The sequence below is a fragment of the Leiobunum rupestre genome, chromosome 10 (assembly GCF_980474605.1).
Source record: "Leiobunum rupestre chromosome 10, qqLeiRupe1.1.hap1, whole genome shotgun sequence".
NCBI lineage: Eukaryota > Metazoa > Arthropoda > Arachnida > Opiliones > Sclerosomatidae > Leiobunum > Leiobunum rupestre.
In genome coordinates, this window is record NC_143393.1 from 8,767,830 (window position 1) to 8,785,817 (window position 17,988).

General features: G+C 36.9%; 1 protein-coding gene across 1 annotated transcript; it reads right to left on the reverse strand.

Moving 5' to 3' along the window:
- Positions 1-15,019: 15,019 nt before the first annotated feature.
- LOC149923572 (uncharacterized) lies at positions 15,020-15,813 on the reverse strand. The gene is made up of 3 exons (XM_090161206.1): positions 15,580-15,813; positions 15,359-15,521; positions 15,020-15,286 (listed from the first exon to the last, which is right to left on the reverse strand). Exons 1-3 carry the CDS (start codon positions 15,617-15,619, stop codon positions 15,070-15,072), a joined length of 420 nt encoding a protein of 139 aa, XP_090017332.1. The 5' UTR covers positions 15,620-15,813; the 3' UTR covers positions 15,020-15,069.
- Positions 15,814-17,988: the final 2,175 nt, after the last annotated feature.

Sequence of the window (17,988 nt, forward strand, 5' to 3'; positions counted from 1 at the left end):
TGTCATTTCTGTAGAAATTTTTTGTACTGGCACGATCAATTTAAATGACGCTCAATTAACACATTGCCCTCTTAACTTCAATTATTTTAGGTTTCTTAAATTTTATTTTTTATCAAATAAATTTCCTTCGCCATTTGATCTAAAATTCCTTTCAGACGCGCTTTTCAGTTCAAATTAAAACCAAGAAACGACATAAATAGTTTTTTTTTAAAGAACCGAAACTACCATAAATTGCACTCGCGATGAAGAGTAACAAACGAAGAAATTGAGCACAAACACTATAATGAAACTGGGAGTAATGAAAAAAAAAAGGCCAAGTTGAGCGTAAACAATCCACCAGCTAGTGTCAGTTCCTAAACGATTTAAACCGAAAGTGATACCGACGTCACTTGTCAGAGCTAAATAGGCCGAGGAGCGTCACCACCTGTCTCGTCGTATCCTGGTCAATTGAAGATGACGAGCTTCGCCAAGACGAACGCAAATTGTTATTCTTCGCATCGAGCCTCTTCCGAGAAAAATCCGCTTAGCAACAAGTTATACTTCCGACGAAATAACGTAAGCCGCGCACGTTTCGACGCGAGCCACTTGTCCTAATTGCCAGTGTTTAATATCCTCGCGCTCCCCCTTTGTATCCCAGTGACTACCAAGGCCGTGCCGGATATACCGACTCCATTAGGCGCTTACGGCAAAGATAAATAAACAGTGGAGTCTGCGTGGGTTTATTCATTTAGTCACTGTCTAGTAAGACCCCTGAGATCGGAAAGGTTTATGTACGGATTCTCGCGACAGCTTCGAGACCGACGCTCCTGAAATCCTCAATTAGATTTTTTGCTCTTTACGCGAATGATACCGGGAAAGACGCGAAACCATTATCACTTTACTATTCTACCGTTGCCTCATCCGCAGCGAGACGCCGTCCTTTGCACTGACCGGTTTCTTTGGACGCTTCTTAGCGACCGCCTCGCGTATAAATTGTCTTTGCATTTTATGGCAAAACGAGTCCTTGCAAGAACTTTCAGGGTTTTCACGCTGTTTAATATACCACCGTGACAAATAATAAATCTTTCTGAATTTTCTTAAGAGCTTTTTCCTAATTAATTCTGATTATAATTTTTCCATCTGGCGCTTTACTTTTAATGATAAGTAACAGAATGAGTGGCAGTGTGACAGCTAGGAGCGACAAACACAGCACTGCCCACACCAGGAGAACGCAACCCGTCAGAAGTCGTGCATTTATATTTTTCATTGGTTAGACGCTTTAGCGCCTGTGGCCGTCGGAAGGGGAAAATTCGGAAATTGTCTTCCCTCCGCCCTTAAAATGTTCAGCGTTAATGCTCGTCCAATGAAATTTGTACGCAACACTGCGTTAGCGTGTTTAAAGACTAGCTGCGTTCTCCTTGCGTTTGTTGCTCCTAGGTGACAGGTACTTATCCATAGGCGTGCGCAGGCATTTAAAGCAGGTCGGGCCAGCTTATCTTTTACGCCCTTTTAAGCTCTTGCGCCCTCTATCCTTTTTTGCGAAACTTTTTAAATACCACGGCGCTCCTGTGTAGTTCCTTTCTTTCTCATTAGATGTGGCTAGAAATTGGTATAGTAGAGTATGTGACGAAACAATAGTAAGTTTTATTTGAAACTAGACTTTAAAACAATATAGTTTACAAAATTACATTGCCGCGTGTTGCTTTAACAAAAACGTGTTCTACTTTTAAAAATTTGATTTTCATAATCCCATAATATCACATTTTTACTATATTAAAAAAACCGTCAAACCTTTTATTTTATATTTTTAAATCCAGGTATCTATTTTTCGTGTTTGATTTATTACTAGCTTTCTACCTGTAGCCTTTTTAGACGTTCCTTTTTAAAATCGTTGCCCTATTTACGTTTTCGATTTAACATATTTATTTCTACGCGCTAGTTCACGAAGCAATGCGAAGAGGGTTCGGCCAAGGATAATATAGATAAAATATATATTATCTTTGGTTCGGCGAGCAGTTTCGGCTCGAGTTTCGGCGGGGAAAGCACTCGAAAAAGTGATTGAGCGACACTACAGAAATGGTAAAAATCCCATTCGACTACAGTCAGGGACGTCATTTCTGAATTTTTCAAGAGAGGCCAGAACTTGATTTAATTACAACTTACAAGAAATTACGTCTTTTATTTTCTTAAAAAAACTCGGGAAACTCCCCGACAGCGTAACACTACTTCGACTACAGTCTGCAGCCCTAGGTACTACTGAAAATGCCGCAGTTTTGGTTACAGTTTCCTCATACAGCTCAGTCCTACTAAAAACGCAACAATCCGTCGAAAACTTCCCAGTTTAAAATCTAAAAAACGAAATCAACGGCCGGCCCGTCGCTTGTTAAATTTGTTTAGTCACTGAAGCTTAAATATTTTAGTAATCGCGAATTCTACTGCATGCCGCCTGCGTCGTTTTATCTCTAGTTCCCGTAGGCATATATGCTATTTGGTTTTACGTGGGACGATTCCAAGGTTAGTAAATTTTAGGCTATAAAAGGTTGCCTCGATACGCTGTGGTTGCTAAGGGCTAAGGTTGGTAACTTCGTTGCTAACGAACATCGTGATGTCACTGAGATGAGATCCTATTGAAAATCAATGGGATCTCATCTGGGTGACGTCAGCAACAGACGAATTTCGGAGGCAATCCAAAAATTCTTTCAAACCGTTTCTCGATCGAGACCCCGTTGGGACGATTCGACGAAACAAAGGCCTAAATCATTTTTAGAGTAAAAAATATAATTACAACTTGCAAGGAGTTACGTCTTTTATTTTCTAAGAAACCAGAAAATCCTCAACAGCGCGACACTACACCGACTACAACCAGCAGCCCTGCGACACTACACCGCCTACAACTAATAGCCTTGGGTATAATTGCCCATGGTATATACTACTGAAAATACCACCAAGGAGGATAGGAAGGGAGACGAAGTAGGAGGGATGAACGCGCCAGCATCTTTGTAAGAAGCTTAGCGCGCGCTCGGCGGGAAAATTTCGGAAAAATGGCGGCAAGATTGCGGCCGCTACGCTACGTGTTGCCGCCATTTTTCCGAAATTTTCCCGCCGAGCGCGCGCTAAGCTTCTTACAAGGATGCTGGCGCGTTCATCCCTCCTACTTCGTCTCCCTTCCTATCCTCCTTGAAACCGCTGTGTTGGTCACAGTTTCCTCTTGCAGCTCAATCCTAATAACCTACTAAAAACGCAACAATACGTCGAAAACTTTCCAGTTTAAAATGTAAAAAAAATTGATGTTTAGAACATCGCGTGTTAAGTCACTGTAGCTGCATAGTGTAAATGGATAACGCCGAACTACTTAAGAATGAAATAAATAATAGCTTTCAAGTGAAAGCAATGTATACATGAAATTAAACAAGACCTTTCTAATGTAGTTATATGAAAATTTTTAGTGTCCTTTTAGGCTCACAAAAATGCCGGGGGGCAATGACGTCCCTGACTACAGTCCATGCTTAATATGCCGTCGTCATGTATTTCGCAGGAGCAAATATAGTTACGACGTTGTACTAACGAATACTAGTTGTTATTTAGGGCTCGTGTGAACTACATTTAGTAAACTAGCATTGAAACGGTTAAACCGTTTTTAGTACCTAGTTTAAAATGTACTATCGAATCGCTTTCGGCAGTCGTGTGACCGTGGCTACAGAGTCACAAAAAAACTTCTCCTAGCTCCAAACGACTAATTTCGCGACAAACAGTTTATTAAAATATAAAATACGTGTCTGAAAACGCCTGGGAGTGAATCTAGAATATCACCAAATAAAAATTATTTTTTTTAGCATGTTACCGATAACTATACTTTTTTATTTGTATTTTACATTCTTATATTTTTATCGATTTTCTCTTGTTCTAGTTTAAAATCTTATTTTGGTGGATTTTAGGAAATTTTGGGCACCTACAATGTTAAGGCTTGCGCCCTTTTTTCCCAGATTTTTTGCGCCCTTTCAGTTTTCAGGTCGGGTCATGGCCCACCCTGGCCCTATCGTGCGCACGCCTATGTGTTATCTCCCTATACTAATTCTTTACTAATAGTTTCGACACTGACTACGTAAATAAATACGTACTAATTGTTACTAGTCTTTGGAAATCCAGGCACTTGAAGCTTTTAATGGTACTTTGAAATAATAATTTTTGAATTGAAATTTTAACCGTATTTATCGGCATTGGAAGTATATAGTTCTGGTCACCAAGTAAGTTAGCTAATTACTACCAATTGTCATTAACCTTCTGTGTCGTACCATAGGTAACAATATAATCATAAGTATGACATGACACTTCCTATTCACCCAATGCGAATTTTTTAATGATAGTCTGTTTCGCCAATGACAACCTAAGCCATTACGTACCGACAGATTGACAACTCTCCACGAACTGCTCAGAACTAGTATTTAGAGGATGCCCGGAAAATCGCCGACAGTCCGCTGGCAGTCTTTTCGACGGACCAGCCAAGCAAGGCCTATTGAAAATCGAAATGCTTTCAAAAGTGTAAATAACGCTGACTTTTATAAAATAATGATGAATTAGTGAATCGGAAGATAAAAAAAAACTATTATAAACACTGGCTCCATTTTAGAAGTTAGTTATTTTCGAATTTCAAACCTAAACGCGTGTACGCTCATATTTATCGCCATCAAACTAACCAACTATTTTGCCAACGGAAAGAGTAGGAAGGGACGAGTTTCCTGTTCAGGAACTTCCTATTTCGCAATCACTCCACGACAAACTATCATTAACCGAATTCGTTGTGTGCCATAACTAGTCTAATACCCAAGGTACCACCTTAAATGCCTTTAATTTGGGTGATCGGGTTACAATGCGTAGGAGGATGGTGGAAAGCCCTTCATGTTTATTATGTAACGTAAATGTTGAAGTGGTATACGTTAATCTTTACGTTAATTATTTTGCCAGGCAAATGACATCAGCGCCTGTAGCGGATCTGGCTGCGTTCAATTTCTTTCTCCTTATTATTTGCATCGAGACAAATGAAATGGCAGACCATTTGAAATTTCCACGTTTCCTCGCTTTGACTGGGTTTCTCGTAAAAATGGGTGTTGGTCCGATTAGAAGTCCCTCGAGAGACCGTCGCCGTTTTAACATTGTTGTTCAGTCTGACGTCAACGCGGGATTCCACGAACACTTTCAAATGTCCTTCCTGGCTCGCTTGGAACCCAATTCGCGCTTTACGACTAACGCCCGCTAGGTGGCTTTTCTAATCAGTTTTCCCTTATCTTCCGTTGGACGCTCGCGTTTTCCCAATTTCTAATTTCCCCATCTTCCTTTTCTTCCTTACCCAGGCCCTTATTTTGACGTCTAAAGCTTTGTTTCCCACCTCTCTTTATTAGTATAGAATTCACGAGTTGTTCTAATTGTTATTCTAGCGAGTTTCAACCGGCTTTGGTTGCCTCGAGGTTGAAGGACGACTAGGTCGTAAGGCGAGACATTAATTTCAGCTTGTCACAGAATGTAATAGGCGCTTCACCTTTCGTTGTGCCATTTTTATCGCAAATAATTTTATACAGACAGTTTCCAAACAGTTATATGAGGACAGTCTTGTACATATTGTTAGAATTAAAATCAATTAATAACCTATATTCTTTATTAAAACTTCGACAAGCATTTTGACAGCAAAGACGTAGGAAAGACTTAAAGGGAATATAACCTGCAAAGCAATCTTTACGGAAGACCCTTCAATTTTTCAAATGTCCCTGTACAGTGGCGCCAAACATTTTTAAAGCCAAAGGCAAGAGCGGCCAGAGCTACAAGCGTTGGTGTTCCACACCAAATACCTGAGGTTATATTCCCTTTAAGGAAGTTGTCAAAATTTATATTAAACCAATTGGTAACTTCAACGCAAACCCCTTGGATGATTTTCCCTATTTCAGCAAAATAGTCCCTTTAAATATCGCCAACTGTCATGATAGTCGCGGTGAGAAATATTTTCATTTTATCACCCGATGAGAAGTCCCGGCCTAAATTAAACCTGTTCAGCGATTTGCCTAGAAGTAGTAATACAGAGAGCCAGGACATACTTTTAAAAAGCATCATATGGAACAGCGTTAACATGTTGATGGCGATAAATACTTGTGAAAATGAGATTTTGATCCAAAATTTCTAAATTAGTACTTCCAAAAATGAAGAATCATGATTGTCAATTTATATTAAATGGAATCTTTATGGAAGACCCCCTTCAATTTTTCAAATTGTCCTGTACAGTGGCGCCAAACATTTTTAAAGCCAAAGGCAAGAGCGGCCAGAGATGCAAACGTTGGTGTTGCACACCAAATACCTGAGGTTATATTCCCTTTAAAGAATTGAATAGAATAAAAATATCATTTTTATACATGTTTTTACTATATTATATTATATAGGAAGAATAATTCGACATATCGAATAAATGTTTTCAATAGACGCTTAAATAAAACCGGTTCAGCGATTTTTCTAGAAGTAGTATTACAGAGAGCCAGAAGCGCGCGCTGCTTAATGTTTCAATATAGAAGGGCTCGTTCAATTTCCTGAAAACTAACATTTATTCAGTGCCACCGAAGAACCAAAAACACAAGGGGAACGCAGCTAGCCTTTAAACACGCTAAGGTAGTGTTGTCTACAAATTTGAATGGACGAGTTTTTACGCTGAACGTTTTGCGGGCGGGAGGGGGGGGGGAATTTCCCCTTTCGACGGCAGCAGGCGCTGACCAATGAAAAATGTACACAAGAAAATGCACGACTTTTGACGGGTTGCGTTCTCTTTGTGTGGGGTGCTGTGTTTGTTGCTCTTGGGTGACACTCGCCAAAAGAGAGCGGCATTTATTGAAGCGCCTATTATATAGTCCCTTTCGTAAGAGTTGTAAATCTCAACCAATTGGACCAAATACAGTTCGGGAGCTGCCGAAAACGACATCAATTGTACCATTCAGTTACTAGACTAGAGCGGCCCCTAGGCTTAAATTTTAAATTAAGCTTTGTTACGTAAGAATAACTTTGTAGAAACTATTAAATTTTTAAAATTGAGAATAGAAATGTCAAATTTCACTTTATACTTTAAAATGTAAATTGAAGTAATCCAACAAATTGGTTAGGAAATAATTAGGGATAAAAACGGCACTAATTAAGCCTTCTAAGATTAAGTTAATCCAGTTTATTAGGGACATAAATTTGTCTCAAAACGAGGTACGAAATAGCGATGGTGAAAGCGGGAATGAAAGTTTTATTTCAATCGTATGAGGGACAATCACATTTCCCTTTAATCCTGCTAATGCTCTCTTTCCGTTTTGTGGGAATTTTCATTTTCGAGAGCAGCTAGTGATTTTACCGAAAAATTTAGCCCCTCGTAAAATTCTAAACAATGAATTCAAGGGAAAAGCACTTTTCGCGAATTATATTCTTCGCAAGAATGTATTTAGGTACCTAAGAATACGGGAAAATAGAAATTTTAAACACATTTGTTTCTCTGTATTTTTGGTTTTTCTTTACGCGTAGTGCGTGAAAAAAAGCGGAGATCGGTACTACACGCTAATGCTATTGTGTCATATTCTTAGGCACCTGAATAGATTCTTGTATCTTTTAAAAGCGAGATTTTAAAAGAAAAACGACTTCTCAGCCTTCACTTGTACCGACCATTCTTTGTTTGGATCATTTGAAACTCTTCCGAATAAAATCCTGAGATTTGTAACTTTAAAACACCTAATAATGCAGGAGCTGAAATTTTATTTAAGCACTGTGTTCTTCTAGTGTTTTCGTTTTCTCAAAAACTTTGTTTTGGTTTTAGAATGTAACGGAAATCCTTTAGAAAGTGTATTGTTTAACTGGTGTTCTTTGGCTACGGTTTTTTCAGCTTTAGTATTACCGTTGTTACAGTTGTAGTATTATAATTCTTTCAGCTTTAGTATTACCGTTGTTACAGTTGTAGTATTATCATTCTTTCAGGTTTATAGTATTACCGTTCTTTCAGCAGTAATATTATCATTCTTTCAGCTTTAGTATTACCGTTCTTTCAGCTACAGTATTATCATTCTTTCAGCTGTAGTATTATCATTCTTTCAGGTTTATAGTATTACCGTTCTTTCAGCAGTAATATTATCATTCTTTCAGCTTTAATATTACCGTTCTTTCAGCTGTTGTATTATAATTATTTCAGCTTTAGTATTACCATTCTTTCAGCAGTAATATTATCATTCTTTCAGCTTTAGTATTACCGTTCTTTCAGCTTTATTATTACCGTTATTTCAGCTGTAAAATTATCATTCTTTCAGCTTTAGTATTAACGTTCTTACAGCTGTAGTATTAAGGGAAGGTTGTAAGGCTTGAATCAGCGTGCCAAGAAGCAAATATTTAGTAAGTGTACTGTTTAGCCGCCTTTCAATGGTTTCTGTACGGTATTGCGGCTCTTACAGCTGTAGTGCTATCGTTCTTAGGTGTAGTAATAATGGAAGGTTGTAAAGTCAGTATGTGTTTCGGCTGTTTCACGTTTGTTGTAACTAAAGGTACCAAGGGAATCTATTTTTCTAATAGAAAAAAATAAAGAATAAATTGTACGAATTATGTTTCGCGAAAGCGATTATTAATCTAGCGTAGGATCCAAATTTGTTCTCTCTATAAAATAGTGACCTATCAGGCCTGGGCCACCGTAAAATACAAATTCCGGGCCCCAACCTCTCCAAGAGACCCACCACTACTGGGGATATAAGTATACCTATTTTGTTCAAAAACGGGCCCCTAGGCTACACGGGCCCCGGGAATTTGTAGCGGTTCCCCCCTCTCTTGTCACGCATATAGAGGCCAATTATTTTTATAACACAATTCTAAATGGACCATCTGGCCTACACAAAAGCTAAATACTAGTAGACCTTTAAAACAAGCTTTTAATGTTTAAATCGTAACAATTCTTAAAGCATGAAAAAAGACTATATTTTAGCAGGGTGGTTGAAATGGAAGAAAAAAAAAGATAAAGTAATAAAAAAGAAAAACGATTGGAAAAGAAGAAATATTTTCGTTTTGGGATCCTTTCGGCGCAAAAGCTTTCTGGAATTAGATTGGAATGCTTCGAAAACGATTCAATTCCGTCGACAGATCCACAACCCTACCAACAATACTACCCTCAACCATAAAAAAATCCTTTCCATAATGTATAGTGGGCTTCCAACTACAGGTATAACGCTATTGAAGGTTGAATGGATTCGAAATCTTCATTCAATCTCAGCAGCCTTCACTCATTGTGTTTAGTAGGTTTCTGTTGAAGTATAAAATCGTTTTCTACATTACATTCTTCGATCCATCGCTATAAAACTTCAGTTTTTTTTTTCAGATAGCTCTGTTTTTATTAGTTGAAGTACGTACAAGCCCGGGAGGCGGCAGTGCAACCATTATTTATAAAACCAGTCTTGATATCAAATTTTGGTTTCCAAGAAATTGGTCCCTAGATTTCTTGACTGGTTTCCCTCTGCCTCTGTTAACCTGGTCCCGCGTAAATAATCTTAATTCAGCTACTACCTTGTGGATTCTTCTACGTTTTATGAACGTAATTAATGTTTAATCACCTCATTTCATTTAAAATTCTTCTTTAAATATTGCTAATTATGTGAAATAAATTAGTCAAAACGTCTTAGTCAAAACGACTATAAATGACTACCTTTTCCAAGTTTAGGGAATTTAATTTATATGACAATTAAATATTTAACTTATTTGGAAATTGTTTGTGAATTTCTTATAAGACTTAATCAAACTTTATCGCACGTTCAAATATTAATTAAATGTAAAAAAATGACTGTAAACGAAAACTGTAATACCATTAGTAACTTATAATTAAGTGTGACTCAATTTCTAATGATAGTCTATTTCGCCACTGGTCATATAAAAGATTACGAAGGACTGTGAGCTCTCCAGCGAGTTATTACTAGTAACGATGCCCGATAAATAAAATTTGAAAGATCAAATTGTAACGCTTTCAACATAAAATAAACGTTTACTTTGACAAAGTAATGATAAATTATTGTACCGGAACATACCGTTGACTATCACCAGCTTACTAGCCTGTCAATAACTTTGCCAACGAAGAGTGTAAACACTCCGAGACTGAAAACGTTTAATGTAATACTTATGTTTTCTATGTTACTTATGGTAATACTAATACATCAATTTTTGTTCATTAGTGTTGTAATTTTTGGGTTGCGTTCAGATTACACATTTTATAGATTTTTGAACGTACAATTTGTTTGGGAGATACAGTTTTTTTGAAATTAAAGCAATGAAATTAAGCTTTACATAAGGAGCTCTTATAGTAGACGAGACTAAAAAATACGCATAATCTCTTTGGAGAAAGCCAAATCGTGGGCTTTCGTGTGAACAATGGGAGTGCTATTGCGACCTACAAAAATTCCATTTAAAAGCACCCAAAATTTCAATTTTAAGGGGGAAGACTACAGTGGCCATTGTTTACTTTTGCGCTATTTCAAGCTGAACTCTTTTAATCTTGTATTTTAACTTATTAATATTTTTGTGTAGAACAGCCTCTTGTTTAGTGCTTAAAATAATTTTGACAATTTTAAATTTAAAAATATATAACTTATTACGTTTTAATTCGGACCCCCGGAGCTAAACAAGTTGGGCAAGCACCCAAACTACCCTTTAGTTGGGACCTTATATCTCGTTAACTATTAATTTTAGAATTATCAAAATTATTATTTAAGCACTAGAAGAAGGCTCAGCCTAATAAGAAAAATATAATTCAATTATGTAATTGTTAAAACAGAAACGTTCAGCTTGAACGAAAAAGAGGCTTTTACTGTATTCTTCCCTCGTAAAGCATCAAAAAATTCAATTTAAAAGCATCCAAAAATTCAATTTAAAAGCATCCAAAATTTCCATTTAAAAGCATCAAAAAATTCAATTTAAAAGCATCCAAAAATTCAATTTAAAAGCTTCCAAAAATTCCATTTAAAAGCATCCAAAAATTCAATTAAAAAGCATCCTAAAATTCAATTTAAAAGCATCCAAAAATTCAATTTAAAAGCTTCCAAAAATTCCATTTAAAAGCATCCAAAAATTCAATTAAAAAGCATCCTAAAATTCAATTTAAAAGCATCCAAAAATTCAATTTAAAAGCATCCAAAAATTCAATTTAAAAGCATCCAAAAATTCAATTAAAAAGCATCCAAAAATTCCATTTAAAAGCATAAAAAATTCGAATATTAAAGCATTGTTTGGTGCAAAAGTATGAAAAGCGTAGAGTGACCAATTAATTAATATATCTGAACTGTTATCTCACTTCTACGTTTAATAGATTTACAACCTTGTGGAAAGTAAATCAAAGTAAACAGTCATTAAAATATTGAAAGTAAGTTAATCGGGTGATATGTAAAATCGAGGCAGATGCCCCCCCAAAACAATTAATGTAATTGGACCCCCCCCCCCCGCCAACTATATGCTCGGTTGAAAATTAAAATTCATGAATGGCAAATATTAAACTACGGTCCTTAATTTTCTTAACAAATATTACTTTTGTATCAAAATACATTTGAAACTTACTAAAATATCTTCTATCTTTCTGTTAATAAGCACTTAAATATATCATCCTCCCGGGAAATCGCCAAGAAGTAATATTTAATATTTAATTTAATATATAATGGAATTTTTTCACCTGTAAACGGAACATAGTGTTTTTGCCAATCCTTAATAGGTCAAAAAAGCTACCTGGTTAAAAAGGAACGCCATGGGGAACGCTTGTTGCTGCCGTAAAGGTGGAAAATTTCCATTATTTTAATAAACACTATACATACAGTGACTTGCAGGTCTTGGCTCACGGAAATATTACTTGGCGATTTCCTGGGAGGATGATTTATTGAAGCGTCTATTAACAATTTAAATCCATCTATAAAATTCCCAAACGCAAAAAAATACTAAATCTGGCCCGTTTTTGTATTTTAATTTTTTTTTCATAAAGCCAGGGCTTTTTAAACCGCCGGGCTTAAGCTGTCCAACTTCTCAATCGTTCCTACGCCACTGGTTGGTGGAAAGCCCTTTAAGCCACGCGAACCAACAGCTCCCTGCACTTACTTATACCATTAGCCTCAGCATGTTTTTATTGAAAGGGGTAACCGTATAGCTCGGGTGAAAACCCCTCTAACCGGCAGGGAGAGAACTTACAAACTCAACGCGGAAGGTGAGGTTCCCGAGTTTTCACCCAGTGCCACAAGTTGGGACAGATAATGCCTGAAATCTTGACAACGTTTCGTGGAGCGTGTAAACGAATATGCATCGTGTATTGCGAACAAATGTTGAAAACTATAGGCTTCAAGTTTAGAAAATATAGCGCCATCTGCCTTAATATCCGTCAACTAAATATGTGAAGAAATAGCAGACGACTTAGGAATTTTTATGATTTTCGGTTGAACTTTCAGCTGGTGTACAGAGATAATTTTGAACGAGCAGACATCTTTCATATATTCAATTTAAAACTCGGTCGGTAGGGGGCGATACTAATGACCAAAATTTAAACAACGCACGAAGCCTATGCTTACCAACAAATTTTCAGAAACATTTTGGTTCGTGACAAGGCCTTTAAGCCTAGTTCCCACTTAGCGAGAAAACCAATTTTCACCCTGAAAATTGACGCTCGCAAATAAAATTTGCGATTTTTTAAAAATTCGCTGCTAAAGTCGCGTCTCCGCGGTATCTAGCGAATGTTTTATTTTTTGACGCGTTCCCTCGACCTATTCCGCTCCCGTCCGTCACTTATTAAGCCTAGGTCTTTAGAAAAGCAGCTCAGCCAACTTGACCAAGATACTGAAGTAAAGGTAATTATCTCACGAATAGAATCATTTATTTATTGAAATTATCAACAGGAACATCAATTTGGTTCATTTTGATTTGATGTTTTATGTTAGGCCTACTAAAAACCCGCACGAGTTGTTTTTAACGTTTTTAAATTTTCGCGCTAAAGTGAGAACCGCTCCCCCAGCGACCGGAAAAAACGCGTCTTATTTCATTGCGCGAAAATTTTATTCGTCTCTAAAATTCGCCAAGTGGGAACTAGCCTTAAGTCTTCCAATTAGTTGAATCTACGACGCAAAAAAAGTGTTAGGCCTAAAGGCTAGTTCCCACTTGGCGAATTTTTGAGGCGAATAAAATTTTCGCACAACGAAAAAAAACGCGTTTTTTCGGTCGCTGGGGAAGCGGTTCTCACTTTAGCGCGAAAATTTAAAAACGCTGAAAACAACTCGTGCGGGTTTTTAGTAATGTTTTAGGCCTAACATAAAACATCAGTTCAAAATGAACCAACTGGATGTTCCTGTTGATAATTTCAATAAATAAACGATTCTATTCGTGATATAATTACCTTTACTTCAGTATCTTGGAAAAGTTGATCTAAAGACCTAGGCTTAATACTTAAGTGAAGGACGGGAGCGGAATAGCTCGAGGGAACGCGTTTTCTGATTGGCTGAAGCTTTTTATCGCCAAGGTGTGGACGTCAAAAAATAGAACATTCGCTAGATACCGCGGAGACGCGATTTTAACAGCGAATTGGAAAAAAATCGCAAATTTTATTCGCGAGCGTCAATTTTCAAGGAACAAAAGGTGCCTCAAAAAATGAATGTCGTAACCGACCAACCTCAAATATTTCTTTCAATCATTCATCATTGCTCTATACCATAAGTCTATAATATTGTTCCATAAGTGTGTCACTTTCGGGAATATTCTACTGAGAGCTAGGCTGCGTTCAGAAGCAGTCAACGGAAAAAAACCCGATGGATTTGATATTTTCCACCGATGAGCTTTTTCGTCATAATGACTTCGTAAGTTGCTGAACGCTTTTATTCAGTCATCGGTGTTTTTTAAAATGGCGTTAATGGCGTAGCTTTTATAGTAGTTTTACGTCAGAAATGACGTCAGTCATCGGAAAAACCGACTCCTCCAGCCGATGACTTCGGTGAGTAACCGCTGACTATCGTGACGTCAAAACCGGAAACGCGACAAAGCGTACAGTAGGAAACCGATGTCACCGATTAGTAATCGGTGAGTCCGATGAACGTACCCCTAGTAACGGAGTGACGTCATCACAAGAAAAAAATATCCCCCTAGCGAGGCGCTGTCAAAGGCTACGTGTGACGCGTTAGCAAGCGGACGCAAAACGGCAACGAAGCCCGTAATGCAGTCTGTCTCAGTAAAACTTTGGCCTGTGAAGAATATTAAGCGTCACACTTATACGTATGGACCGATGCTAATAATTCGAGTTTATTGTACAGGAAATACAAAATATAGTGGTTTTTCTGGAAGTTATTATTACTTTTGAGTCTATTGTTCACCGTTTAATTGTCTTACAATACCACCACCTTACCTTACACTCACTCAGATTAATTATTTAAGTAGTAATAACCAAAATGTAACTAACATACAGAGGGACTTCGGGTGTACAAATCAGCTGTGAAATCACTTGAAATCACGTAAATTTAGTAGCTTTAATAATTTTAATCAATTAAATATTGAAATCACTTGAAATCTGAAATCAGATGTACAAAATTTCTAACATTGGAATGATTCATACGCGTGCAGTAGCGGAGAAAACATTTGAAAAATGCAGACGATTCTTTACATTTTAGTTCGTAGAATTCGCATAGGATTTTGCTGGGGATTTTAAATTTTGAGATACTCGCCTCGTTTTGATTGAACTTGGTAATTTCTACATTATAAAGGTAATAAATGTAAAAACTATTATTTTCTATCAAAAATATACATACTAATGAACAATAATCGTGATTCTGAAGGTGATATCTCCGTATAATTTTCTCAATACGCTTTGAAAAACCTTAAACCTTGCCCGCCTTTCGCGTTTAAAGTTTTAAACCAAGGATGATCTATACCTACGTTTCAGCTTTGCCAACCGACGTTTTGGAGAGCAAACTACTTTTTCGCTACAAAGACTAAATATAGCGCTCACTGAGTATTTAAGGGTGAATAGTTTTGCTTATAGCTTATTAAACAAAGTTCTTACAACTTTTACATTTTAATTTTTAATACGTTATGAAAGAGTTCTTTACAGGGTTATTACAAAGAGTATTTTTGATAGAAAATGAGCATAATCGAGATGAAAACGAGGATCAGTGAAACCACCGCGGAGGAGCATCCGGAATCGACACAACCGAGCACAACGGCATCAGATTTCATGTCAGGTAACTGACGTTTAAGGTTTTCTAGTGTCGAATCATTGGCGCATTCGTCCTTAGCGGTGCTTGGGACGCATTTCTCCATAGCTTTGTACAACCTTTTTAGAGACGAATAATTATTTAATTATTTCTATCCTAACGGGTTAAATGCTTTTCCAGTAAAACCCTACTCGCAAGACTTGTCTTTCCCAAGCATGACGATCATGTGGGGCCACGCGCTAGTCACGCCGAATTGCATGATTTCCTTTACGTTTTCTTTGCTCAGGAAAGATTCAAAGCATTGTCCCAATTTCTCCTGGCATTTAGAATTTTCGGACATGGTGCCTTCTATAACTGCCAATAAGAGAGAAAAGTCAGCGACTGTTTGAAATAACAATTTTCGGCAACTTACCAGCCAAAATGAGTAAACCGGAGATTAAATATGATTTCATAGTGCACGCTTGCTTATTTTAACTTGGCTTTCGTCTATTGTAAACTCTTCGAAGTAGATTTCGTAACCTCAAATCAACGAGGTAACCTTGCGCTCTTTAAGTTGAGCTTTATTTTATCAACGATTACGGGTCGGAGATGAATATTAGGCCTCTGTTTTGAGATTTATCGTTTTAAAAACTGGCTGTTGTCAACGGTTAATACGCGTGGTCTTCGAAACGTGCCACGTGAAATACGTCGCGCGCGCAATCTCAAGCAAAAAAATGTAAACCATTTTTATTCGGTAAAGAAATGATAAAATAATATAATTTAAAGAAAACAAATATAATATCCGAGAAAAAATATAATTTAAAGAAAACAAATATAATATCCGAGAAAAAATATAATTTTGAAGAAAACAAATATAATATCCGAGAAAAAATATAATTTTGAAAACCATGTGTAACATAACCACTTTCGTCGTGAACAAACACAGCACCCCACGCAAGGAGAACGCAACCCGTCGAAAGTCGTGCATTTTCTTGTGTAAATTTTTCATTGGTTAGACGCTTTAGCGCCTGCTGCCGTCAGAAGGGGAAAATTCGGAAATTGTCTTCCCCCTTTCCGTAAAACGTTCAGCGTAAATTTTCGTCCCATGAAATTTGTACACAACACTGCGTTAGCGTGTTTAAAGGCTAGCTGCGTTTTGTGTTTGTTGCTCCTAGGTGAAAGCATTTGGTCCCCTGAAAGCCCAAACCACGTATCACTTGGCGGGAATTTTTAGATATATCGTCGCAAATAAATGTGATAAAGGATTACAGTTTTCACTACTGGTATCAGAAATCATCTTACAATTTAAATTACTATTTAAAGCAAACAACACGTCGAGTTACGTGGGTTTTGCTTTCAGGGGACGATTTTCTTTAAAAAAAAATTGTTCAGGAGTTATGACTAAATTACGTCATTTCCAGCTCCGTTACCAAAAACGCGTCATCAACTTTTATAGAAAGAAAATTGAAGTTAGTGAAGCATATTTTACAAAATTAGGCCTAATTTAAACATTATTAAACCAAAATTTTAACTGTTACTTAACGAAAATCAAGCTTCTGGAAAAATTATAGCATTATCCGCATAGATTAACGCTCACATCGAACACTAGAGCACACCACCCGACATTTTTCTGCAATTTTTCTATAGGCTTCGTGCGTAGTTTAAATTTTGGTCATAAGTATCACCGCCTGTCGACCGAGTTCTAAATTTAATACATGTCTGCTCGTTCAAAATTATCTCTGAAAGTTTCACCAGAAAAATATAGAAATTAAAAATTCGTCTGCTATTTCTTCACATATTTAGTTGACGGATATTAAGGCAGATGGCGCTATATTTACTAAGCTCGAAGCGTATAATGGCTGGACTATTGTATGTTTAACAGTGAAAGCGACTATTAGAAAACATTATTCGTAAGCATTTTGAGAGGGGGCAGTTATTAATAAATTAATATTAATATTAATACAAGGTGTTTATCTCCGATTTCGCTCAAACACGGGTGGTAAGTAGACCTTCAGACCTTCATGTAACTTGAAAATACCTAAAAGCGCGGACAAAATTGCCCTGACGGGTCCCCGTGGCAACCAGATATGTTTTTGACAATTTAAAACCTTATTTTATCTACGGAAATTAACATGGGAAAAAACCAAAATATAAAAGTTTAATTAATTAGAAACATAATTTAGAACCTGTGTAAAATGGGTAAATTGTGGTAAATGCATGCCAATTTGGGTAAATATACCTAAATTTGGTAAATTGTGGTAAATATACATTAAATGGGTAAATTTGGGTAAATACACATTAAATGGGTAAATTTCGGTAAATACACATTAAATGGGAAAATTTGGGTAAATACACATTAAATGGGTAAATTTGGGTAAATACACATTAAATGGGTAAATTTGGGTAAATACACATTAAATGGGTAAATTTGGGTAAATACACATTAAATGGGTAAATTTGGGAATTGTTTTTAAATGGGCACATTTTTTAAAATATGGTAAATTTCTTTAAATATGGGTAAAGGACATCGCACTTCTTCTATGGGATTTGGCTTGAAACATGTTGTTGGGCTTGATCAAAGGAGCGAAATTGTCCATTGCCATTTTTCCCTAGCTCCTATAGTTTGGCCAGTAGAAGCGGTCAAAAGTCGACGAAACATAGTGTAGTCTATTTGTTAAAAGAAGTCTCGGCCCATCGCTTAGCCTTTTATGTTTGCGCGTCGCTAGTCCGGGCTCACTATCAATGGATGTTTCTTGTTGAAATTCCGGGTGCTTCCCAAAACCGAGCGTCGTATAATTCGTATTTGGTTTCGTTCTGTTCGTACGACGTTCTGATCGCACGA